Genomic DNA, 26,372 nt, shown 5'->3' with positions numbered 1-26,372 from the left:
TAAATTAAACTAAATTAAATCTGAATTGAATTAAATTAAACTAAATTAAGTCTATCTAAATTAAATGGCACATTAAATTACTTTAAGATTATTTGGAAGATGCTTTGCAACTCCTAACCCAACCTAAGCTCTCTTAGAAGACAAGGAAAAACTCCCTAGAAATTTTACGGTAAAAGGAAGAAACCTTGGGAGAGGCAATTCTAAGAGAGATCTCCTCTCCACAGATGACTGGGTGTGTGTGTGTGTGGTGGTGGGGGGGGGGGGGGGGGGGGTGTGTGTGTGTGGGTGGGGTGTGGTGTGGGGGTGGGGGGGTGTTGTCATGCTTCCCACAGTGGTCCTACCACACAGTCTTCCGCTTATTCTCTGATCCAGGGATGGTGCTTCAGCTCCTCCAAGGTGATGCGGTCGTGTGGATATGGCGTCAGACATTGCCTTAAAAAATCCTTGCATCCTGGAAAGAACAAAGAGGAAGCAGAGAATTGTTAATGTATTCAGATAAAAACGTGTCATTGAAGTGTCCTGCTATGTAGACATGATGCCTCAGCATCTTCTCTGTCTTGTATGTAAAGTCTGTGTATGTCTTATATCTTACTTGTTGATAGTGTGGAGTTGAGTGTCATCTTCTTGGCAATATATGTGGATGTTTTAAATGAACCTGGGTGATCCAGCAGATTGTATAGCAGTACTCCCAGGTGCCACACTGTTGTGGGTCTGGCCATATACTGTCCTTCCGTGAACCACTCTGGGGGAGCTATACATAAGGTTCCTACAGTACAAAGACAAAGGGAGAAAGGTAAGTCAGTAACATAGAAGGGAGTGTTAAAGCCTAAAGCTTTAAGATGAAATCTGTAGTTTTTAAAGAAACTGATTTAACACAAAGAGCAAAACATCATACCACTGAATCTATCGTAAGGTTCCAGCTCCTCTTGGCAGCTACATCCAAAATCAATCACCCGGACCCGTGGGACCTCAGATCCAGGAGGATCAACTTCAACAAGGATGTTGGTAAGTTTGATGTCTCTGTGAAAAACTCCCTTCGAGTGCATGTCAATGGCCGCATCTATCATCTGCTCCATGATGACCTTGGCCTCATCTTCCGCCAGGTGGTCTTCTTTGTCACGGCGGTAATCCAAGAGAGTCTTGCAGTTGCGTGGTCTTTCCATAACCAGGATAAGGTGGTCCTCCAGATCAAAACAGTCAAGAAGGGAGGTAGCTGCAGATCTCCCAGATGGGATATCTGCTGGTCCACCTGCTGCTTTAATCATGAAGTACACTTCCCGGATGACGTTGTGCGTCTTTCCATTCTTAACCTGAAGGAAACAATGCAGACAAAAAATATGAAAAGCTGCATAACAACCTGTAAATGTGAACAAATGTATTTTGAATGTATTCACTTACTATCTGACTGTACTTGACCAAATGTTTGGGAATAAATTTAATCGCAACCTGCAAGACAGAAACACAAGCATGTTACATATAAAAGCTGTGAAACTTGTATGTGTGTGGAGGAGAGAGAGAATGTCAGAGTAAGGAGACTTACTGGTAGCTCATCTGTCTTTCTGTAGCCTTCATAAACGGATCCAAAACCACCTTGTCCAAGCTTGCCCAGCTTTTCATATTTATCTTGAAATTCAACTGCATAGAAACACAGACAGGGACATATTAGTGTCAAGTTTGGGATACATTTAGATTATACAATACCATATCAAACCCCTGAGCCTTCCCAATATCACTTTGAACATTAAAGTTTACATATAGCTTTGTCTAAATGAAACTAAATCCACACACCAGTGCACTGATTAACACACTGATAAATGATAACCACATGTGGATGTTGTTAACGTCCGAGAGACACAGGTGACTGTCTCCAGTTTCTAGTATCTGTGCCAAATTAGCTTCATATTTATGGTACATCATGATATGGTAAAGAAGAATATGCCTAGAAATGTGGGACTATTTGTTGAAGCTAACTGATCAACTTACCATGGCTGGTTTTCACAGAGAAGGATCCATCGTATATTCCCTCCTCATCAGAAGATGAAGAGTTGCTGCCGTGATCAGAGCGCCACAACTCTGGGGGTATGTCTCCGACAGAGAAAAAAGGAGTGCTACTAAACACCATAGTGTTGAGGCCCTCAACTGTCCTTTGGGGTGCGTCTGCGTCACTGATCTTGATGCTAGTCACACTGACAAACTCTCCACTGCTAGATACACTGTCAGATCTCACCTTTTTTGGAGGGTTGTCTACATCAGACTCAGCTTTTCGCTTTCTACCCCCTACACTAACACCCTCTAACTTTCCACTACAGGAATAACTCTCAGTATCATTATTAATTTTTTTTCTTGGGCCATCAACATCAACTTTAGCTATCCGATTTATTACCTTCATGCTAGTACCCTCTAAAGGGTCACTACATGAATTAAAACGCCTACTGTCACACCTAATCTTTTCTTGTGGGCTATCTACATCGACTTTAGCTTTCTGATTTCTTTCCTTCAAACTAGCACCCCCTGTGACGCTGCAATGATCACCACTCTTACTATCACCCCTAATCCTTTTTCGCTGGCTATCTTCATCAGCCTCACTTTTTCGTTTTCTCCCTTTCATACTAGGGTCCTCTACGGCTACACTACACGGATAACCACGCTTACTACCACTAATTGTTCTCAACTTTTTTGCAGGGCTACCTACATCAGACTGAGCTTTTCGCTTTCTTCCCCCTACACTAACACCCTCTAACTTTATGCTACAGGGATAGCTCTCAATAACGCTCTTACCATCAGCACAAATTTTTCCTAATTCAACATTAACTTTAGCTTTCTGTTTTCTTCCCTTTACACTAGTACCCTCTAAAGGGTCGCTATATGAATTACCACACATACTATCTCCCCTTATCTTTTTTCGTGGGTTATCTTCATTAGCATTGGTTTTTAGCTTTCTCCCTTTCACACTCGCACCCTCTAAGGTTGTGCTGCAGGGATTACAACTCTTACTATCACTATCACCCCTCTTTCTTTTCTTGCCAGACTCCTGATCCAGACTGGCTTTCCTCTTGTTAGTCCGTTTTTTAGCATTATCCTGCAGGGAGTCACACCCACTTTCATGTTTCTCAAAGCCCTGAGACTTCATCTCCTCTGAGGATTTAGAAGCCATCGATCAAATTAAATTTTAAAAAATTTAAACGAGCGAATATTTGTTTATCTACGTTTGTGTAAGTGACTTGAAATTACGCGAGAAAATATTGTCGACAACCAGTTAAAAAACGTGTATCTAAATTTGTTTAGCTGTTTTGAAACTAACTGACTAGCCTATGCCGATAATTCGATAATTCGTTTGTCTAAGTATCTGTCTGAGTCTGTGTGGCTGTTTAACTAATGCGATGATGTCACATTCCATAGATGACAACAAGAGATGAAAGAACATTTGGATTGTTATTCTTGCCTTTGATGTTGCCTAGCAACAAGGGCTGCTGAGATCCTGGACAAGGGCAGCAAAAGGTCACCTGAGGACAGATGTTTTAGTTGGTCTGTCTGACGTACTAAGATTATTGAGAAAAGATAAAAACACACAGAAAGAACAAAACATTATCGAGACATGGGCTCCGTTCAACAGTAGATCCTTTAAGTACTGCAAATTGCAAAGTGGAGCCTCCGTGTATTTCTCCAGCACATCCTACAGGTGCTCGATTAGCTTCGTGATCTCCTTTTGTGATTAACTGACCCGAGAATGTCTGTTAAGACTGAAGAGGAGACCTAGAGGTGATTCCTGGGGCCTCATTTATCAAACCGTGCATAGAATTTTCTAAATGTTCTAAATTTTGCTGAAACTTAGAATGCAAGTAAATTCGGAATTATCAAACGTGCGGACATCGGTCCTATGCACACTGATAGGTAATCGGTGATGATAAATCCTACGTGTCCTTAACTACCGTGCTTGCGCATGGCTCAGGTCATTGGATATAAAGAATAAAATAGAGAAGAATTCAACCCCGTTTTAATATATTTGATTTTTATGTGCAACTCATACTGTAGCTACTTTAGATTACATTTAACAACGAATAGGAACGAAAAGGCAAGTTGAGGAACACAAAATGATTTTAATATGATATTAGTAGTATAAAGGTGCAATGAAACACTTCTGATAACTGGACATCAGTCTCTAACGTAGTTCGGGTGGAATTTTGTTCCACTCTTTTCTGCTCTATGACGGCCACACTGAAGAATGCGTGATCACAGCATCTCACTGTGATTCAGGTCAGGACATATATTTCAGAAACAACCGACAGGACAGAGCTGAATCACACATGCATGTGTCAAAACATGTATTTTATTCATTTATCTTAAAAAATTAAAATAAAGTGCTTTTTATGTACAATATAATAAAAACAACAGTCACAATCTCAATGATACAAAAAATACAGTTCACAATGTTATTTGTACACAACAACTAAAAAAAGAAATCATGCAGGCAAGACCACATTTGTCTAATAGTTATTCAGTCAACTAAGCTTATGGTGTCGAGTATGCCGAGGCAAAGCTGTCGCTGTGTCTCATGTTTGAGTCGATACAGAGGATTTGGGCCTGTACTCGCGTCTCACTGCAGTACTACATCATGCAGCACAGATGATCCATTACTTACTACTGTGCTGTGTCTTTGTTATGACAATTTAAACTGAATCCCGAAGAGATGTTGCAATGGATTGCCTACTTAAGCCATTTTAGGAAAATAGACTGCTGTAGATGTTCTACAAATATATAGTTGGCTACATTCATATCCATTACAGTATGTTGCATTACAGAGTAGCTGCTCAAAAGGACTTTTACCATGCCACTATGGTTTGCTTCTCATAAATAAAAAAAGCTTGTCATGCCATGATAGTATTAATACTTTTAGTGATTATTAATTGGTAAGGCCAAACTGTAACATCAGCTTTTCTTTACATCTTTAAGAAGTAATATTATTGTTAAATATTGACTTTGAGTTTTCCATGAGTTCAGTTTCACTTTTTACATTAGCAAAGACTGCAGAATGGTACACAATTTTGAGCAGCTCCCAGTATTGTTTGCAGGCAAAGTTAATGGTAACTTGGGTGACTCTGTAGATCTACTATGGACCCGTGTAGTGATGTGGAGTTAAGCGTGCCCAGCAAGGACTACAATCGCGTCATTCACCACGTTTCTGTTGGTATGCTCATTGCTGGGTGGTGTACAATGTGGCACACGGCTAAAGGCAGAATAACTTGATATCTAAAGGCATTTTATGTTGTAAGTTTACCCACCAAGCACCTCAAAGCAGGTTCAATGAAACGTTTTTTGGTTAAAAAAAAAAAAATAAATAAACAAAAAAAAAAAAAAAAACAGGTAGTGTGAGGAACAATGCTCTTCACTAAGAATTTGACTTACATTGGTTATCAATATGTTGCTTAGGTTAGGGGAATAAGACCAAAAAAAGATGATTTATTCCACAGGTAACAATAACTTCATAAAAGCAAGCATTCATTGTGTGTGTGGAAATATTATAATATGTCTGAGGTTGATATTCCCAAAGGTCTGGTTTGTTAGCCGGAGCGGCTTCTATTTGCCAAGTTGTCTAGTAGTGGGTGTTCTCCCAACTTGAGGTTACCACTTGAGCGCTAAGCACTTTGTGTACGCGACTAACCATGTTGTAACCATAAGCTCAACGGTTCAATTTGAAGGATGAACATTTCTCAATTATTTGGTTGATAAGCTACCTCAAGGGGAGTTTCTGTGCAAATTACATTTGGACAAGGCTAGACAAGCAGTTTCACTTTGCTAAGCTAAGCTAAGCTAAGCTAAGCTAAGCTAAGCAGCTGTGTGTCATAGCTTCATATTCATCATGCTGACATGAAAGTGTTGTCAGACTTACAGGTCATAGAAGCCCATTTCTTTCGATGTCAAACTATCACTTAAAATTGGTATAGCACAAAAATAAAAAGTGATATTTCACCTGCTTTGACGTGCTTGATGAAAACCAGTCCAGGTGCTGAATTAACAGCACAATGAAATGGATGCTGAAGTAGGCAGTAAAGCACTATGGGAAAAAATAATAACATCAGCAGTGTTCACTCTAGTTTCAAGACTATATCTACAACACATCTTGCACAAGGTCCCTTAAAAACACACAATATTAAGCACAGGTACTCTATATACACAACAAAACTGAAAAAGGAAACACTGACCACTGTTGCGCGGTATGCTGTGCAGTTACTTTGTCACCTTGTAGCAGTTACATAGCATTTCATCATCTGCTCAGTGTTCGAAATAGCAAAATGTTGATCTGTACGATACTGGAATATATTATACTGTAGGCTTAGTCAATCAATACAGTGAACTGGTGATGTACTCTAAGACATATGGTGCCATGTTGTCCCTATGTTTGTCGTTCAGTTCAACACTATCGGCTTTCTGCGTCTTTGGAAAATTCTGCTTGATAAGTCTCAAAAGTCGAAGCGATGCGGGCGCAAGAGTGTTCGCGATGGCTGCACTGGTCCCTGTGATGACTGATTTCCGAAAATTGTTTTCCTTAGCAGCTACACATTCTGTCTCAGTAGTTGCATTTCTTAGAACATGCGTTTTACTGAAATGTGCAAACATGTAAGTATTCAACACCCTGATTACTTGTGCTTTCACATTAACGTGACCTTGACCTCTGACTGGTGAGTATGTAAGATGTAACCTGGTGTTGGGGGCTCTGTGTATCTGCCTCACTACACTGTGCAGCTGCAGTCTGGGTGGGAGACCACTAAATATCTTAAACATCTCCCCTCCTACAGCGACATTAGTTATTAGGTGCTCTGTGACTCTTTCATCAGCACTAACCAAAAGGTTTGTACTGTCAGCGCCCGTCACCCTCAATTGTCTCCAAGCAGTTTTACCTGTACGCCTCAGTAAGAAGCAGTAACAAACTGGAATATTTCCTCACCTGACAAACACATGGCAAGTCATCTCCAAGCCATGTCCTTTGGCCCCAGTACAAATTGTACACAAAGGTCAGTTATTTTGCTCAACGCAGTGTGTAACGTCTGCTTTGAGCTAACAGTCTTAGAGAAGTTCCCAACTTTGCACTTCACATTTTGTTATTATTAGTGCCACAATACGTTTTGTGAAACCCAACCCTGGGTCCATCACCATGTGCTCTTTGACAGTGATCAATGCTAACACAAAGCATGAGATGGGAGTGGTCATGACAGAATGGCACTATTGCATTTAGATCAGACAATCAAGTTATCTTTGTTATTTGGCACAGCGCACATGATGATCTCGGTGCTGCCCTGAACATGGTGGAGATGTGGATGTCCCCTCTTCTGTTGCCTTGCCTTTCTGCATTTGTAAAGTCAGGTCTCCCCTCACCCTCCCCCCAACCACTTCACCTCAGAAAAACAGGCTTATGCGTCTCAGTCCATTTTGTTAGCCCACTCCTGTAGGTCGATACTGAAGTCTTTCTCAGGTGGGCAGAAATGCTCGCAAATTGTCCAGGGTGCGATTCTGTGTGAGTGAAACAGACCTTCTTCCGAGAACATACATTCAGGAGGTAAAAGTCATTATTTAGGCCGTGAAGCATAATTAATAATTACGCCTTTTGATCGTTTTTCATCATGTTGCAGTCCTTTTCATTGTGGCTCCTATGTTTCCAACCATTCTCCTGCTCTACCTCTTCTTTCATCACATTTATCCTCATGCAGCCATGAATTTTATTCACAAGAAGGGGACAAATGTGCTTCTGACTTTCTCCCAGGATGTGTGGATCATAAGGGATATGTATTACATGTATTATATTCACCTAAACCTGAACTCTTGGTCACCATGTAACTGTGGCGAGTGCATAATAGCTGCAATGTGGCAGCCACCTTCTGCAGGTAATGTGCAAGTTTATTCTATGAGGGCTGGGTAAAATATCAGCACAGATTATCTGCGGTAATGATATGATGTGATGGACATCTGCTGGGAGAAATATCGATACTGGAGCAGAGTTTTGTGATTATTGATTCATTTTTATTCTTTTGCACAGCCCTGTGCTCACGCACATTTGGTGTTAGTGGCCATGAGGATGACTCAAATAAAGACTGTGTTATAATTGTCCTTAGCAGCCGCCATGATTCGTGATCCTGGTTAAAACCAGAGTGTTGTGCTGCTTTTGCTCGCTGACTTACACAGTTAACCGGACCAACCGCTGGCTTCGGAGTGGAAATGGTTTAGCAAAATGACCTCCGCACTGATCACAGGACTAGGATGACTAAAATAAAAGATGTGCTGTGATGTAGGAGGATGTCAGGGTCTCCTCTCCTTTGCATGGTGGCCTGTATCCCTCATGGAGATGCAGGTTGTCACTGTTTAGCGAATGCAGCGCTCTCAAACTATAGAGTCTTTGATCTCTGAGCCTAGTCTCACTCTGGGCCGAGGACAGGTTGGGGAGTACTCCACATGGCTCTCCTTTAAGTTGAGCGGCCGCTTGTCGGACGACTCTGAGAAGCTCTTGCTGTTGTCTGGTGATGACTCGTGTGTGGGTGTGCTGCAGATGTAGTTGTCATTTAACGTCTGGTAGCCCTTGTGATCTGAAGTGGAAACAGGGATGGTGTTACCATTGAGGGGTAAGCTCTCGGTGGGCTTCCCCACTATCCTCGGCTTCTTCTGCTGCATGTTGGGGCACTCGCCCTGCTTCAGCATGGATTTCATATGGTCGCGGTTCCTGTAGATGACGAACAAGGAGAACACGACGAGGGAGAAGGCCAGCAGAGCGCACACCACAATCAGTTCGTTCCAGTACGTCTTGGTGTGGACCTGCTCAGAACGGGACTCGCCGGGCAGGATGATGGTCTCCTCCCGCGTAATGTGGGGCGTGCGTGAGTGACCAATCAGAGTCGTGCTCTCTTGGCGGGGCTCTGCCTTCACGCAGTAGTTGGCCAACAGCTGGCGGAAGCCCTCTTCTTCTGACCAGCACTCGTAGGTCTCCATCCTGTCGGACTGAGCCACCACTACCAGGTTTCCCTCCGGGGTGGCGTAGAGGAACTGGCTGGCGCTGTCACTGTAACGCCACCTCCTCTTTGCCAGGTTGGACCGCCGCTTACAAGGCAGGACTCTGAATGTGTTGGCTGGGATTATGATGAGCTGGCAATGGGAGCCTCCTGTAAAACATAAGAAGAATGTTGCTTCAAAACCCTGAAAGATTCATTTGGAGGAACATTTTACTGCACCAGGGCTGAGTCTAACTTGGGAGAAGTTCCAAATCTCACACTATGTCTATCTCTTTCATACGAACATCAGCCAGGAGAGGTTAGCTTAGCTTAGCTTAGCTTAGCATAAACACTGTAAACAGGGCAAAATAGGTGGCATAGCTAAACAAAAACCACATAGATCTCACAAAGTTATGGAAGAAAAAATAAAATTAAACTTATGTACTTTTTGTTTTTTGTGGACATAGAAGTTGTTTTTATGTCAATGCCAAGCAAACTGTCTTCAAGCTGCAATTTACTATTTAATGGAGAAATATTAAATCAGGATTCTCATCTCATGTAATTCTTGGCTTGAAAGCAAACAAGAATATGTGTAAACGACGATTTCGTTCAAGAGTAATTAAGTGCAGCGCTTGTAAATATGCTTGTCATGTCACTGCATCTAATTCCTTTTTTTAAACGAAAACACCTTGCGTAACACAATATGAGTGTGAGTAACCTGTTTACCGACTTGTTACCTGGCTTTGTTATTGGATTTAACAACATGTTTCTTCTGCTTCTAAGTGCACGCTGTGCGTGGCGAGCGTGAGGCCACAAACAGCACTCAAATTAGAGACCACCACACGGAAAGAACACACTCACGAGAAGCTGCTGGTCTGGTAGATCTGGGGATGGGAGAGGTCCTGTTACAAATCGCTGATGTGTCAGCCTCCTCCACGTCCTGCTGCCAGTGGCTGAGACAGAACATACCAGACCCAAGAGAACAACAGGGTGAAGGTTAGCAGCTGTAATGAGAGGCACCTTATATGGATGCTCTGCAGTCTTTCATTTAAAACCTATGAGTGCCTCTTCATCAGTATGACTAAGAGACCAATCTACTTTGAAAACAAGCACATGACCACAACAAAATTACACAGCCTAAACACATGAATTCATAACCTTGCATAGTTTCCCCTTTGTTTCTGTACAGACAGTCTTTTTGTGCTACTCTTTTGTCCATCACGGCCAACATTTGATTGTCCATGCAGATTTTTTGTAAGGGGATAAGCTATTCTGAACAGTGTCAATGAAGACTAACCAATTTAACGCCACAAAGCTTTTGTGGGTCTCATTTCCAAGTTAGGCCACATGATGAATCTTGCCAATATGGCTTTTAATTACTCAATGCTATAGTATGGTTTAACAACAGTTTGGATGGATAATCCCCTGTATTCCCCGTCCTAGTGTTTTCATCTAGTGCTACACAAATTCTGTTTGTTCAGTTACTTAATTCATGAGGAAATACAGCCAAACTGACCATGAGCCAAGTCAAAAAGTTTAAACGCAGTATTTCAAACCACTGAGGTACACGTCAGCGTCTCTCACCTGTCAGGTGGCGCCATCCTGACGTCCTGACACAGACGCCCGGTCCAGGCGCAGTAGGGGTCCCTGGATAACACACACTCCCCACAGCTCAGGTAGTTGGAGCAGTTGGCCACAGGAACCTCCACCAGGCCCGAGTACGAAGACACAAACAACAAACCCTGCAGAGAAGAAAAAACACGTGTGAGCGCGATGCACAAGGTGACCGCAGGGCAGAGCGGGCCATCTGCTTTTGGTTACAGATTTCAGATTTCAAAAAGGGAAACCATGCTAGAACAATTACTTAAGATAAACAGAAGAGTACAGCAAGAGCGCTCTGGCCAGCTGTTTTCTTTCGTGATGCCCGTAGAGTAACGCGAACATGTGTTTGAAGATTCATGCACAATTTGTGTGTTGGCAACAAAGTATTTAATTTTTTTATGCTTTTCTTTTTTTTTTTTTGAACACTCTCTTTCATATCTACAAGTGTGTAACTCATTTCCACCACACGGATGCACAGAGTAAAACCCTGTTCCCAAATATACAGCCTATTTTTAGAACAGCATATCTGCCAGTATCCATCATGTGGATCCTGTCTTAGTCTTTCATGTCCCTATTTGGAGCTAAGAATAAACTCAGAGAACCATCTCAGACTTTATTAGAATTACGTAATCTCTGATAAGATTGCAGTTCGGCTGCTTTGGCCTGGGGAGAGGCCATTATGTAATAAAGAGAGAAAAGGTAATGAAATTTAGCCCCGGGTAAAAAGCCAGCGAGGATCGTAAACTCTGTTCCACACGGAGCTGTAACTTGGAGGGAAACTCAGAGGAATGGCCTCTGCAGAAAGACAGCCGGTTTGTGCTGTGGCGAAGCTGGCTCTTCCACATTTTTATTTGTTTAAAGTGAATGACAACACATTAAATAGAAGCTGATGTAAAACAGTACGGCAATAAACATTAGAGGAATATTAAACCGCAACAAGCACCTTTTAATTTGTTTTTGTATTAAATATCATTAACAATGTGATGATAAGAGTTGAGTGATTTACCCTCTGAGGATCGAGCTCGATGTGCTGCACGGGCTGAGGCTCCTTAAACAGAATCATCTCCTCTATGATGTGCATCTTATCATTGGCATTGATGGCCTTATGGAGCTTTCCATCATCTGGCAGACACAGAGAACGAGTGGCAGTGAGTTACATTGCCCCGCAAAGCAGCAGACTCTTATGTTATTTGCGCTGTAAAAATGATTTGCTGTTGCTGTGCAGTAAGTGGCACCTGTTCCGATGAAGAGCACGTCGTAAGCCCTCTCCATGCCCTGGATCTTGTGCACGGCGATCTGCGTGTAGCGCACGCTGCGTTTGAGCAGCAGGGGGGAGCTGCGGATCACGCTGTCCATCAGGAAATGGTCCTTGACAAAGTTGAGCACCTTATCGGGCATGTGCAAGGACGACTGGATGCCCATTTGCCTGGCGTGGTTGGTCACGCACTGGTGGAAAGTAAGTTAGAAATAAAAAATGAACCCCTGCTTCATCAGGTAGAACACATTAAATATAGACCAAATACAGACTATGATCCTGAGCTCTAGAAACACAGACAACGGGTAGCGTGAAACTACTTTGTTGGCGAATACAGAAAGTTTTAAATCTGTAGTGATTCTACTTGCATTGTGAGCACATCAGCAATTTCATGCACTGTCTTTGAACAGGCAAAGAAAATAAATAGAGAATATCTGATTTAAGTCATGCTCACTTGTTGAACAGGCCCAGAATAAATCTACAGGTAAGCTTCTGTACACGTGACAACAAAGCCGGTATTTGAGATAGTACAAAAAAAACAACATTTCCTCTTTGATGCATTTTGAGAATTTGCATTCCTCTCAATGATGCTCCTTTAGTAAAGATGCACAGACTGGGCCGAAAGAAGTCGCGTTGTTGCACTGAATTGTATTAGTCTGTCACAGGATATTGTTGCTCTCAACTCACCGCCCCGGGCCGTGGTTCCGGGACAGGGTGGTTGTAGGTGTACCACTGCTGGGTCTCCCTGTTGACCTCTCGATATCGCCCACTGAAGGCTCTTTCCACCTGGGCCATGGTGAAGGCACACACCGCTGAGCTGCCCGATGCACCTTTGTACCTGAAAGCAGACAGAGATTTCCATTTTCCTCAATAAATGTTCCTTCTACATCCACTTGATACTTAAATACTTGCAAAAATGATCTTCGACCCGCTGCTGTAACCTGTGCAACGGAAAGCTTTAGCAAAATCCTTTCTTAGAGAACGTTACCATGTATTACGCTCATTCTCTTCATTTGTGCCCATGTTATCCAGGAAACCGGAGCAGCCGCTTCTTGACGGAGTCGCAGAGCGGGCGCTTGAATGATTTTCATATTAAAACCTTTATTTTGTTGCTACATTAATTAGACACTGGGGTGGCATGAGCTCATGTTAGTGTTTAAGCTCGTTACAGCTGCTCTAAATTCAGAGGAGCCAAGTAAAAAAAAAATTTAAAAAAAGGCAACTCGCCAAGAGTGAGCGCAGATATTAAATAAGAACAGTCTCTAGGTGGAGTGTGTGAGCTGTGTAGATTCATGTGTTTGTGTTTTTAAACATCAGCTGTAACAGCGACGTAAATCACACACGCACACACACAATGTGATTTATGCCGCTGCTGACACACACGCAGTCTAAACTATTGTCTGGATTTGCGTCTCACCACTGAGAAGTGAACACTCCGTAGAACACGGTGCTCTCCCAGCTGTCTCCCATGGGCTTCAGGACAAACATGTCCTGGATGATGTTGAAGGGGAAGCCGTCGTCGGGGAGGGAACACAGCAGTTGAGCTTTCAAGAAGGTGGTCCACTTCTTCTGCAGCACCCGCTCGCCTCCCTTATCACCCTGGGAAGACATCCAGTATGTTACAAAAGTGTTTAATAGGACAGACGTTATGCTCCATTAATAACTCTGTGAAACTGCACGGTCGATGACAGTGAAGGAGCAGAGTGGGAAAACGTTGAAGTCACAACAAAGGAGTGTCTCTCACAAGGAGGCGAGGCTGTGGCAGGTGAGCAGTAGCCGGAGCAGGAAGTTTGTCTTAACTATGACTAAAAATCTGTCCTCAGCTGGAGAGCTTATGGCTACGGCTGGATGTTGCGGCCTCTGAGTCACCTCTGGAAACAGGTGATGAGAAGGCTAGGCCTCTCAGGGCCCCACCCTGACAACAAAGCATTAAGTACTTAACTTCATGGCTGCTATAATGTTCAGTTTATGTTGGAGCAGCAGTGGAAAGGTGGTGATTCAACTGTGTGATCGGTCTGAGGTGCTTTTAAACTGATATCTACTACTGGCACGCTGACTAAAATGGGTTGGTCAAAATAAAAGAAGCGTGCGTCAGTGCAACAGTTCTATAAATCACAGCCTTCAAAATGAAAACAGTCGATATCTTAAATATCTTACATCCTAAAAATTAGTGTAGGAACATATCAGATTGCATTCATTTACGGTTATTCACACAGAACTTTTGCCTTAAACATTTCAAAATGTCTAAATGTGTTTTAATTGCGCAACACCTGACGCCTCCTACGCCTGAGGGTTCAAGTCTCAACTAAGATTAATATATAAATTATGACCATACGCGGCCTGAACGCATGGAAATGAGCTGGTCAAACACAGTAATCACAACCAGGACTTTCGAAGTCCTCATGTTTCCATGTGCTGAAATCTTTTACTGTGGGCGCTGCATATGTGTGATGTGAATTTATACGGAATCACAAAGGATATTTAAGCAATAAAATCTGGCGGAAAAAACACCCTCTCCACATTAAAAATGAGCCACAGAGCAAAAACCTCGGCCGCTCTTTGAAGGAGAGGAGATGGTGAAAAAGGAAAACAAACAATGGTTAGATATTAATTATAGCTTTGAGGCCGAGATCAGCGGTTCACGCCTTACTTCTGCTCCAACACACAGAGGAGGCATTCACTCTTCTTTCAAGCTGTCGCGAGGTATTCACATAAACAGTTATCAGACGGCTTTGCTAGGACTGGCAATTATCAAAGAGCTTGTAAACACACACACCAAAAAGAAACTCCTCCCGAGCTAGAAAACGCAGGAGGAGGAGGAGGAGGAGGAGGAGGAAGAGGAGGAGGAAGAGCGGGACCAAAACAAGTGGCCTCGCCCAATCTCGAGACAGCCTTCCTGCCTCGGATCCAAACTCTCCCATCGGCGCGGCCTCGAAACCCAGAACAACTCCAACAGCACAAGGAGCCAACCGCCTTCGAGGAGATAAAAGCGCCAAACTGCGACTACCTCCGCTTCGTCCTCCTCTGTGTGGCATCACACGCAAACAATCATTTTGCTCAACAGCGAGGTGAACCCTTGTGGGACTGTAGCAGGGCCCAGGAGCCAATTACTAGGCTGCGGTAGTAGCCTGCGCGCATAATGAGGAGACCACATTCCTGCTCTCTCAGCTGTCCACGGCGGCTGCTGCTGTGCTCCGCTGCACAGCCTTTACCCGGGATCGCATCGACCACTTCCCCCCTATAGCTGCCCGCCATGAATACACACGCTTCTTTCTGTGGGCTGCACTTGTCAGCTCTTGTGTAGTTTATCACATTTGGGATTCTTTATCAACCTGAGGATTAAGGAGGATGGGGGGGGGGTGTCGGCTGAGGCAAATGGTGCCACACAGTGTTCATAATCTGCCTGCTTTCCACAGTCCTTCACTGTGCACACCTGAATAAACAAAAGAAAGAGGGAGTGGACGAAGGGAGGAGGACAGATGGGAAGGAGGGAGGGGGGAGAAAAAGAAACTTGGAACCAGAACTACTTGGCAAACCAAAGTACAACAGTAGTTAGAATAAAAAAAAAAAAAATAAATAAATAAAGGAGACTTTTACTGTCTCATTTATCTTATCGGACAAGAATGCATGTCCTCCAAGTGTTGGCAACGAAGGAGTAACGTGATTCAGATGTTAAATAAAACCACATACCAGTATATTTGGACATGGCAATAGTGACCACGTTCTGTCATTTCGCAGAAGAGCGTTAGATACTGCTACCAGGGAGGGGTCTTCATACCTCAGCTTCACCTAACCTGAGTTCAGCACTTTCTGCTCAGAGAGAGGGACGACGCAGGGCGTGTGTTCACATGTGATATACTGAGGGGGAAAAAAGGTGAATAATAATTTAGGAAACAAGCCTGCAGCCATTCAGGAGCGCTCTTCTCCCAGACATTTTAAATTGGCTTGTAGCGTTAAGCCGGCTTTATTCTTGGTCTTGAGGTTTTCAAATTGTGAGGTGCTCTTCTCCAGAGGGCTGAAGGTGAGAAACCACTAGTGTCTCACAGCTCACGGGTGCAATTAAGCTACTTAAAACTAATATGGGTACAATAATTAATACTTATAGGCATGACACACACTTTTTTTTTTTAACAACATCAGCCACAACTTTATGACCACTGACAGGAGAAGCCTGCTGATGAGTTTAAACCTAGAACTGTCTTACTGTGAGGCGACAGCGCTAACTAGCGTGTTTTCTTCAACAAGTAATCCAGGAATAGTCTGCACATTCACTGAGCTCTTGCAAATACAAACTACTAATAGCTAATTTGAAATTTGCCAAGATGTAAACAAATACATTTGAAATATATTTATATTCTTATGCATTTTTTGTAGAGCAGAGCATAACTTAATTGAATCCATGGCAACACTGTACAGTCCACACTGTTAATTTAGTCTAAACCGGGTCAGTGAGGAAACATAAAAAGAGATTTAAGCAGCAACCAAGCACCAGCCTAACTCTGAAGTAAGAGTAATGTCTGCCAGCTGATTTTTTCGTGCCATCCTCCGTGAAACCTGCCTGTGTGCTGCAGGAGGCAAACATTTTCTGTGAGTGGGAGCCTGAATTGTCTGCCGTCTTAACTCGAGACTTTGCAGAATCAGACAGCTTTGCGCAACAGATAATTGCAGACGTCTACTTGCATTTTCCCCATTCGCTAGATCTAAGCCACAGTCAACGTCTATCTGCATGAGACCAGCCTCAGATCTCACTGCACCAGCTGCTCGCTCGCAACAAACTGACGAGGGCCGACACACGAGGGCCTTTATGGAACGAGAGCGACATTTGCAAGACAATAATTTGCACAAAAATAAGCAGTTCTTTTAACAGCGGCTGGGCAGTGAGGGGAATTCTCGGGACTCATTGTGATTTGTTAATATCACTTAAGCATTTGGCCAGTAAATTGGAGAATAACCCACATGCAGCACCACCGCACTACCACAGAATAGCATCTGAAAAGACGTCAGCCCGGAATAAGAGAGCTGCCACATTCCGGGGAAATAAAGGCGCTTTATAGAGCAGAGAGAGACATTCTTCTGTCTCTATTGCACAGTTCATCTGCAGCAAGTTGCCACAGTCTGGGGGCCTTTCTGTCAATGATTTCCATATATAGAACCCAGGAGGAACTCTGCCGGCTGGGAGAGGTGTCGCAGCACCGAGTGCCAGAGCCTAGCAGGACTAAGTCATTAGGCTGTCACTTAAGATTACATGCTGTCCCCACGATTACGCACATTACTGCCTCCATGAACAAGAGGCATCAGTCAGGGGGGGACGCTGAGTGCATGTATATCAGGCAGCTTCATAGCCTTTTAATTGATCAGATGACAGGTGAAAAGGGGATAAAGTCAGTGGCTGATTATCCAGGTTGATCGACCAAACTAAACTCTTGAGGAGGTGGAGGAGGAGGAAGAGGAGGAATGACGTAGACTGTTTAAATGATCCGAGTCTGCAGTACCTACTGTTTTCACGCTTTACCCGCAACAAAAACAGGGCATACAGTAGAGTGGGGGGAGAAAAAGAGCATTTCATATTGCTGCGAAGCACCCTTGAATACTAATAATGCCTGCAAAGCTCAAAGGGCGGGTGGAGAAAGGCAAGGAGCTGAAGGGATGGACGAGTGCAGCTGACATTGTGAGAGAGATGGAAGGAGAGGGGGATATGACATTGCAGAGGCAGTCAGAGAGAGGGAGGGAGGGAGGGAGGAGGAGGCCATGATTCAGGCGAGGGGAAAGCAAATCTTCTGAAAACATGTTTGCACAGTAAAATAGAGAAGGCATTAAGGCACCAGTGACAAATTTCCAATGTATCCACACAGGCATGATGTACAGTTAAATGACTGAATGTGCTGCAACATGGGAGCGTCCCGTCTTGTTCTGAGGTAATTGTATCGGGCTTAAGGACAGGAAGTTAGAGCCCTGCTGTGCCTCTTTCTTTTCCTCACCCTAACCCGGCCTGTCTTACCTTACACACGCGAGCGATCCTGGACACAATGGTGTTGTCAAAGAAGTCGAATTCTTTTCCCGCCTCGCTGAAGAAGAAGTAAATCTTGTCGTCGTCACCCACAGTGTTTCCTATTGGCTGGCTCTCCTCGATGTAAGCCGAGCCGACAAACACCGGATCTGTCAAAAACAGGAAAGCGCAAAAATAAACGTGTGCTCAGAGAGATATGTTGCAACTTTACTATCTACACATGGAAACAGTTTTTATTTTTATTTTCCAGCCCAGTCATCACGTTTGTATCACTGTAAATTTGGAATAATACACCAGAGAACTGTGTCACAGGATCCTGCCAGGCAAGAGGAAACAGGATTTTCTGTATAACTATACTCAGATGTCTCATCAGGAGCACTCTGCATGAATTACATGGAGATCAAAAGACAAGAGAGGCCTTAATTGTGAGCAAAGTGCAGCCTTCTCTGGTGGAAACAGTGGCAGCCGGCTAAGGCTGGTTTTGATGTGCATGTGTGGTGGCTGATAGGAGCGAGCGCACGCAATCTACCGGGGTTTGTCTTTGCTCTCCATCCGCATGCATTAGTCTGAATGCGCCCCGCTAATGATCGCTACTTTTCTGGGCTTATCTCCTCTGCTCGGTACATGATGGAAGATGTGTGGAACGGGGGGGGTGGGGAGAAAAAACACAGTTGGCCATTTAATGGTATAAATTTACCTTGCAGCCATTTTAAGGAGTTTTCTGTCTTCAGAGCAGTTCCCTGACCCAAACTCTTGTAAATGACTGGTTCGTTCCCCTGGAAGTTACTGACAGTACCAGTGTACAATTCGCCATCTGGAAGAGAACAAAGGGGGAAAACAAAGCCTGAACATAACATAATGACAAAGACATTATGAGCTGGAGATTAAGTCAGCAATAAAGTGGAGTCTTAGCACCACAACAGAACAGTGTGTGAGGGATTAGACAAATCATTCCTCCCCCTCATATCCAGCTCAATTATTTACTAATTGCTTGTTCAAGAACACACACACACACACAGGCGCGCACACACACACACACACACACACACACACACACACACACACACACACAGGGTGTGTTGATGTCCGGTTATTTATCAGACAGTCTGATGCAGACAAACCACATTAGCGGGCACATCATGGCTCATTACTGAATCAAAGACGGAAACAACATCAAAGAAGCTTCACAAACAGCTGGAGTTGTTTCCAGAGCCTTTGACAACAGGTGTGTGTGTGTGTGTGTATGCGTGTGTGTGCGCGTGTCTTAGAGCTGTGCATTGCTACATACCGACGATGATGGCAGTGGATTTGTACTCCGGATTAAAGGGACAGCGGCTGCGCCCGTCTTCCATCACAACCTCGCCCACTTCATCTCTTTCCAGCGTGAACGTCGTCGTGTTCTGGGCACAGACGCAAACAGCAAACGTCCCTCAGGCACAGTCCAATTAAATTCTACTTATAGTAGGAGAGTGAGCTAAAGCGAGCTCATCAACCTCCAGCTCAGCCTCTCCAGTACAATACACGCAGTGGCATTATGGACATTCACTCACTGTAACTGCGTCTGACTAGTATTCTGTGTCGTTTCTATAGCGAGGAGGAATCCATCTAAGACCCATTCATGTCAATGACACACTTCTCAGCCCACTAGACATGATGACCTACAGACCCAAGATCAGCAGATGATTAAGGACAACTCTGTTGATATTCAGTATTTTGTTCCTGACGAAAAATTCCTTGAAAAGACCGAACACAATAGATTTGTCCCTTTAACAAATAGCGTAGCCAAAGTCTGACGCACAGCTGAGTTTCACAACAGACAAACAAACAAAAGAACATCCCAGCTTCACTACGCACATTCAACACAAATAATGGACTCTATTCTGAGTCTATCGCAAACACGCAAACCTGTTCCCTTAAATGTTGCTAATGCTAATTTGTGTTTATTCCTTGATTAAAATAAGTCTCTAAAATGCATCTTAAACTCTACGTATGTAGCATTTTGACTATTTGACGGCTGAATATTTTGCAATCATTTAATAAAAGCCACAGCTTAATTAATATGTTAATTAACACATTATTAAAGATTTATGCAAACAAACAGAATGTCACGCACAAAGCTGCAAAGGCAGAAAAGTATTAACATGGTTTTGGTCTTTTTATGGGATTTGTTGGGTATAAAATATATAGAACACTACAGAACTGTTTTAAATAAAATATCTTAATAATAATTCTTGTTTTTTTTTTTTTTTTTTGTTTTTTTCCTTTTACTAACCACATAATTTACTTACACTTACTTCTTCAAAAACACCCTGAGGTAAACTATACATGGCAGAGATGGGATCAAGTCACTCATGTGCGAGTCTCAGGTAAATTATTTTTTTGGAGGGGCAAGTCAAGTCCTGTAATAGATCACGTCAAGTCACATTATTGCAACCTTACCTGCAGAATCCAATCTTGATAAAGAGACAATATACAGTAAGATATTAGTAACTGTCAAATGATATTATTGCCCAATTTATCCAACCGGTTTATAAAGTATGACATGTTAATTACTGATATATTCAGTGTTTCTCTAAAACATGAGGCAGCGTGCACTCGCATACTCTCAGGTAATATAACGGACTTGAGTTATAGGTTATATTTCATATACAAAGTGAAAACGTGAAATGAACAACAATCAAGTCGCGAGTCTTAAACTTCCAAGTCGGGTCTCAAGTTTTTTATACTTTGTCAAGTCAAGTCACAAGTCACCAAAACAGCGACTCGAGTGCAAGTCGCAGTGACTCCCGTCCTCATCTCTGATACATGGAAGCTGCGAAACAGCTGTTGGAGGCTGTAACTGTTTCCTCTGTCCTCTCTGGCTCCTATGAGCTCCCTTCTTCTTCCAAGTGACTGGGAAATAAATCCACAGCTTCGAATCCAAATGAAAATAATGTCAACCCTCAGTAGTGTGAGTTTGAGAAATCAAGTGGATGTCTTCCAGTGACAGTGACAACTTGTTTCCGTTTGCTGATGGTTAAATAAAACAGGACAGTATGGAGCCTCTCAGCTGCTTGTGAAATCTTCCCATGCCTCTTTTCATAATGAGATGTTGTTTTACTAAGAGTTTGTTTAAACCGGTGTTTGTCATAGGATTGTTTGTGTGTCCTCTTGGCTTTAGTGTCCTGTTACATCGTCAGTAAAAAAAAATCCTCCGTGGCTGTGTTTTGAGAAGTGCTAGAAAAATAAACTATATATCAGTGTTAATATTAATCGTCTGGCCTCCAGGAATGCTCGGGCTGACACGCGCACATACGCACACAAAAGCCGTGGACTCTGTCAACATGACGAGTGTTGACTCAGACAAACTGGGCTCAGACTTGCTCGGAATCTCGGTTCAGGACCCAACGTCCTGCCAAGTCATCTTCAGTCCGAGGTGACCCGTGTTTTTCTTTCACGGTGACGTCCAACGGGAGAGTTTAATGCCACCCTTTAAGAGCGGCACCGCTGCCAAGCTCGATTGCCCCCCCATCACTGAAATCAATGTCATCCTGCCGCCGGTTACCATCGCTCCAGATGTACTTCTCTGCTAGATAAACATGTCTATCGCTACCCTCTCTCTGGAAGCCACGCAGTTTGTGTACCCCCCGTTGACTTGCCTGGCTAAAGTGCTTCAGCAGGATTTGGTTACGCTTGGATAACAACAGATCTGACGCTGACATGGAGGATAAAAGAGCTGGATTTCGATAGAGCATCAAAAAACACATGAAAATTCAAGAGAGAACAAAGATATATATATATATATATATATATATATATATATATATATAATGATATATATATATATATATAAAATTCAGACTAGTTTCTAATGACAGGAGAGAAATCAGCTCTTGCAGGCGAGCAGAGAGTAGAGTACTTACTATGTAGGCGCACACCGGGCTGAAGGCGTAGGTGCCACACACATAGAGATGAGTGCTGTTCAGCCGCAGGAGAATTTTGATGTAATTGAAGCAATCAGTCTGGATGGGAACAAATGAAGAGAGTGTGAGGTCCACACGTTCACAAGAACTTCTTAGAACTTGAACGTGATTTCCTTGAGAGCTCCTTAAAGTCTCTGCCCAAAATAATCACAAGTTAATCTCTCAGAGGACAGAAAATATTTCAGAAACTGCTCCGGTAGTAACCGTTAGAAAAATATTCCTCTAACACTGTTGGGAAAACCTCCCAGCATCACACGGCGGTTGCCTGGTGAGCTTTCTGTAATACACAGACCACAGTCGTACACTGCAGTACACAGATTACCGAGGCTTGTCGCCTAGGGATACGAGAGCTGGCATGACAACGCGGTAACAGACAGGCAGAGAAGAAGAAAGTCAAATTCCCTGACGGGGCCTACACACTTGATGAATCTATTCGTAAGTGGTGTTCGTGAAGACAGACGTCTATGCGCTTTTTATTGTCTCGCAACCTTTTTTTTTTTTTTATGGTGTTCTCTTGGAGCTGTGAAGAAATGCCTCTCACCTCCAGGTTCTTCCCTTTGAAACTGCACTCCTCTCTCTTTCCAGCAGGAGTGCCCCATGTCAGCTGGAGATGAGAAAGAACATGTGAAATACAGGAAGACACAGATGTTTCTGAAGCATCTATTCTGGTTATAAACCTGCATTTTGACTATGACAGATAATCTTTTTTTTGGCGTTTTGGTCGCACTCACGTTCTTCTGGAGCTTGGTCTTGCTGATGTCCGAGAGGCTCAGGGCGAACAGCGCCTCCCTGGCTCCGACGTACAGCATGTCGTCCTCCTGGCTGAACAGCAGGGAGGTGTAATTGAAAACGCCGTCCGCCGAGAATCTCTTGGCCGATCTCTCCTTCGCATCTGGAAACAACACGCACGGCAGATTATTATCACAGGACAGGACCGAGGAGAATCAGATGGCTACGGAACATCCTGTGACGCTCAAAGTGTGGGGACACGCGCAAAACGTGCTCGGCTTTGAATGCGCGCGCTCATTACTGCACGTGTGCTCGATGCTAAAACTCACCACTGACCGCTAGGAATGATCATAAAATGACCACCGCTGCTTTGTGTAGGGAATCCAAAGCCCAGAGTAAGATCAGCAGGGATTTATGGAAGCAATACTTCCTTAAATCACCGGGAATCTTGCTTTACTGTTTTAAGCAATCCAAGTAAATAAGGGAATCAAGCAGAAACTGAGTTAAAACGCAGCAGTTAAATCGTTTTACAACACAATGTGGGAAACCCTCATCGAGTTTGTTCCGTCCCTTATCACAGCAGCAGACAGCAGGTACGGTAGCTTCACAAGAACATGTCATACGTTGGACAATGAGCCACTTTCCCGCTTTGCTAGCCGGCTCCTCGGTTCTGCTCTGCTCTGGCGCTGGCAGCGGGGTGAAAGCCTCCTCTTCTTCTCGACACTAATCTAAATCTCTTTCATTCCGCTGCCTCTTCAAACAGATCTCTTTAGTAGTGGGCCATAAGTCAAGCGAGTTACTTTTTCCCACATCGCTTCCCTTTCCTGCAGCTCCTAATAGTTCTTGTGATGAAGTGCAGATTTGATGCACGCTTTGCTCCTTTTACAGAACTTCCCTTAGCATCACAAACAGCTCCGCGTCCTATACAGCGACATCGGCAGCTGCTTTTTAACCGCCGTCTGCTGCGAGAAAAGGCAATTTGTAAAGGAGTGATTTGTGGAGCAAGTTTCTTTGAGGTCTTGACAAGTGGTCGCTTTACAGTTTTTCCTTCGCGTATGACCAACTTCCCAAAAGGGCTGAAAACAAGAAGATCTGTAAAATGGTTGTTTGGGTGAATGTTATCAACTTATATCTATTACAGAGACTTGCAATAGGATATCTGAGCCTCCACTGCTTACATACTTCTCGCTCCTTGCAGATTTTTGACCATCTTTGTAAATGTTTATCTTTTGCCTCCCGCTCCAAACATATTAAAACACACTCCGTGTCCCTCCCAAGCCAAAACGCGGGGGGGTCACGGACTCCATTTGCTTGTCCAAATAAGATTACTGGCTCGGATCTGCTGTTGTAAACACTAATATTTGCCGCAGTTAAATCGTTTACGGCCACCACCCCATGTAAAACCAGCAACCCGAATTCAAATTTAGACACTTGTGACAGTAAGAAAAAGAAAAAAAAAAAGACACGGGCAGCACGTTTATCTGCAGCACTCCTCCTCCAGGTGGTGCGTTGGACTGTGATGCAAATGGAGCCAGTAAAGAGCAATAAATGTTTACAACCCATGACTTAAACTTCTCAATGTGCTCACAAACAAATGGTTCATCTAACACTCAAGGCACTTTGGCAGCTGATCGTCTTCCCCTTGTGGGAGTGAAATCCAGCTGCACAAGCCACATCTTGTCCAAAATCAAATCTTAGGCCCTTCCACATCAACAGCGCTCGCTCTGTTTAAAACATTGTGACATCTGGAGTCAATGAAGAGACAGGCCTGTCATTAAAATCAGGGGAGGGGATAGAGCATTTGAAACGAAACGCCTTCCAATAGTCGTCCGTAGGTCACTCGGGTCAGGAAAAAGTTTCCCTATGAAAAAGGAAACTGTGCACTGGAAAAAGCGGTTTAATTTAAAGGTAAATTGAGTCAGTTAAAATGTCCTTAAATGCTCATGAAAAAAGAGAGGGGGTATTCTGAGTCCCAGTGGACCCCGCAGTTGGCAGACAAAGGAGTGTCATCTCAAGTCTCAACAGGGGGACATATCATAGCCTGATAGTCACGTCTCCCCTGGGTCTTTGACGTTCGCTAGGACCGAAAAACAGCCTTTCCTCAGCAAATTAAAAAGTCTCTGACATAAATCACAGTGACAATGTCTTAGACAGACAAAGGAATAACGAGCAGGGGAGAGCAAACTCATGAAAGTTTTACTCTGAGAGCAGGCAGAGGATACTTAGCAGGGGGAGGGTTGAGGTCAGGGAACTGGGAGGGAGTTGTGGTAACCAGGAAGATTGGATAGAGACGTTGACCTATGAAGAAACATGCAGACTCGGGGAAAACATGTTATTTTCAAAGCACTCCAAGATGGATTTCTGATAAGAGAAGGTCAAGACGTTACAAGGTTCATGTCTGTGTCAAGCTGCAAGCAGAATACCGCGCCTGTCTCTCTTTATCCCATCGGCAGAGGTTGGTTCTTCAGGGGAAATTTCTATACTCTTTAATGCAGACGATCACCGTCCTGACTAGCGCTTGCAGCAGAATGCGGGGCCGTCCTCAGACGGCAGCAGCAACTGCAGGTAATTTCACAGCCAGGCTCCAGTTTCATTCATCACCCGCCTGTTTAATCAGCTGGCTGTCACCGAGTCGGGCCCTCCACCTCTGCCAGCGCTCATCACATCGCACCTACCATCAATACGGCTGCTTTATTGTCGGTGTTAACATGCTGAATTAGCCAGCGCCGCGGGTCTTTTGAATTTCAGCCTGGAAGTCAAACTGAGTGCATTTGCCTAAATTCTCCACGGTCGCGGACGGGTTCAAAAGACGCGCCATCCGAGGACACTTCAGAGCTGGAAGAACAAGGTCTGCGCGCGCTAGTAGCAACATCCAAGAGCTGAATGCCTCGTCCCCACTGAGACACAACAACCTCTCAGCAATTAATTACGCGAAACTCAATTCTGGCAGGAGGATTCACTGTATTCATTCTTTGTTATTTTCTTTTTAATCAGTGGAGCTAAAGATGGCAGAAAGAAATGAGATCACTGAGGATTTCAGGGAGCAGATGCTTGTGATCACAGAACTGTTTGCTTGCTTCACGGCGAGAGAGTTGTGAGCACACACACACACACACAATGAACAGCTACAAACGTCCTGAATGAAAGCAGAGATATTTCTGCAGGCCCCTGTGCATCTCACATCTCCTCTTCTGCGAGTGTTAAATTAATTTACTGCTGAGGCCATTTTCATCTTATTAACCTCACGTACTATTTCCTGTCTACAGACGCGTGCATCAGTTTAACCCGGTTTAATGCAAAGATCTCTATATGTGCAGAATTAAAAGGAGCTCGTCTGCTTGGGGACTTTTACAAAAAAGGGTGAAGAAAACAGGAAATAGTGCTGCACATTAACCCCAATTAAACCGCAAATATTTATTTTTGCAAACATGCAAACCCATCGCAGGGTGCAGTCCACCTGTTTCCTGTCTCTACGCAAAGATAAATAAACCTGCAGCATATTTATAGTACATACATTAAAGTGGCATCTTTCTTAAAATAACTTGACCAAAAACCCTTACATGTATAGCTTTAACAGAAGACAAACGTAAGAATGAATGTATTTCAGTATGCACAAATAACACATACATCCCAGTTTGTGTTTTCAGTAAAAAAATATATTTCTGCTTAGTGTATCAGAGCTGACAGACCAGACTGCCAAAATAGCACATTAGGATTAATTAAGACCTAAATGCCTTTGAATCCTTTCATTCACATCTAGGTTGAGCATGTTCGGCTTACTCACCGCTCAAGTAACTAAGACATCATCACGTGGTGCCAGCTTGATGTCGCTGAGAAATACAAAT

At 43.6% G+C, this 26,372-nt stretch overlaps 3 protein-coding genes across 4 annotated transcripts in view; all 3 read right to left on the bottom strand.

The window, feature by feature from the left end:
* Positions 1–304: 304 nt before the first annotated feature.
* Positions 305–1,440, bottom strand: LOC125005631 (serine/threonine-protein kinase pim-2-like). Its single transcript, XM_047581088.1, has 4 exons — positions 1,399–1,440; positions 896–1,310; positions 593–766; positions 305–451 (listed from the first exon to the last, which is right to left on the bottom strand). The coding sequence occupies exons 2-4, from the start codon at positions 1,263–1,265 to the stop codon at positions 357–359; spliced, it is 639 nt and encodes a 212-aa protein (XP_047437044.1). The 5' UTR covers positions 1,266–1,310; positions 1,399–1,440; the 3' UTR covers positions 305–356.
* Positions 1,432–3,390, bottom strand: LOC125005630. The gene is made up of 2 exons (XM_047581087.1): positions 1,984–3,390; positions 1,432–1,635 (listed from the first exon to the last, which is right to left on the bottom strand). Exons 1-2 carry the CDS (start codon positions 3,152–3,154, stop codon positions 1,436–1,438), a joined length of 1,371 nt encoding a protein of 456 aa, XP_047437043.1. The 5' UTR covers positions 3,155–3,390; the 3' UTR covers positions 1,432–1,435.
* Positions 3,391–4,311: 921 nt separating this feature from the next.
* Positions 4,312–26,372, bottom strand: part of sema4bb (sema domain, immunoglobulin domain (Ig), transmembrane domain (TM) and short cytoplasmic domain, (semaphorin) 4Bb) — a 54,348-nt gene continuing 32,287 nt past the window's right edge. For both annotated transcript variants that reach the window (XM_047580270.1, XM_047580269.1), the window contains exons 3-15: positions 22,530–22,690; positions 22,340–22,402; positions 21,739–21,837; positions 19,125–19,236; positions 18,534–18,650; positions 17,828–17,985; positions 13,247–13,428; positions 12,517–12,667; positions 11,810–12,020; positions 11,581–11,696; positions 10,557–10,714; positions 9,834–9,925; positions 4,312–9,143 (exon numbers count right to left, since the gene is read on the bottom strand). In XM_047580270.1, the coding sequence (XP_047436226.1) occupies positions 8,371–9,143; positions 9,834–9,925; positions 10,557–10,714; positions 11,581–11,696; positions 11,810–12,020; positions 12,517–12,667; positions 13,247–13,428; positions 17,828–17,985; positions 18,534–18,650; positions 19,125–19,236; positions 21,739–21,837; positions 22,340–22,402; positions 22,530–22,690 (2,393 nt within the window). In that variant the 3' untranslated portion in view covers positions 4,312–8,370. The remainder of the gene's footprint in view (positions 9,144–9,833; positions 9,926–10,556; positions 10,715–11,580; positions 11,697–11,809; positions 12,021–12,516; positions 12,668–13,246; positions 13,429–17,827; positions 17,986–18,533; positions 18,651–19,124; positions 19,237–21,738; positions 21,838–22,339; positions 22,403–22,529; positions 22,691–26,372) is intronic.

This window comes from Mugil cephalus, chromosome 3, assembly GCF_022458985.1.
Source record: "Mugil cephalus isolate CIBA_MC_2020 chromosome 3, CIBA_Mcephalus_1.1, whole genome shotgun sequence".
NCBI classification, from domain to species: domain Eukaryota; kingdom Metazoa; phylum Chordata; class Actinopteri; order Mugiliformes; family Mugilidae; genus Mugil; species Mugil cephalus.
This window is presented reverse-complemented; position numbering and strand designations above follow the sequence as displayed.

What these genes read in the sequence shown, in the direction of transcription:
- LOC125005631 (XM_047581088.1), bottom strand. Translation starts at nt 1,265, where the DNA reads ATGATTAAAGCAGCAGGTGGACCAGCAGATATCCCATCTGGGAGATCT. An exon ending in ACCTTACGATAGATTCAGTG is followed by an intron (nt 767 to 895) that starts GTATGATGTTTT and finishes TTTGTACTGTAG; the next exon opens with GAACCTTATGTATAGCTCCC. An exon ending in CAACTCCACACTATCAACAA is followed by an intron (nt 452 to 592) that starts GTAAGATATAAG and finishes TGTTCTTTCCAG; the next exon opens with GATGCAAGGATTTTTTAAGG.
- LOC125005630 (XM_047581087.1), bottom strand. Translation starts at nt 3,154, where the DNA reads ATGGCTTCTAAATCCTCAGAGGAGATGAAGTCTCAGGGCTTTGAGAAA. An exon ending in CTCTGTGAAAACCAGCCATG is followed by an intron (nt 1,636 to 1,983) that starts GTAAGTTGATCA and finishes GTTTCTATGCAG; the next exon opens with TTGAATTTCAAGATAAATAT.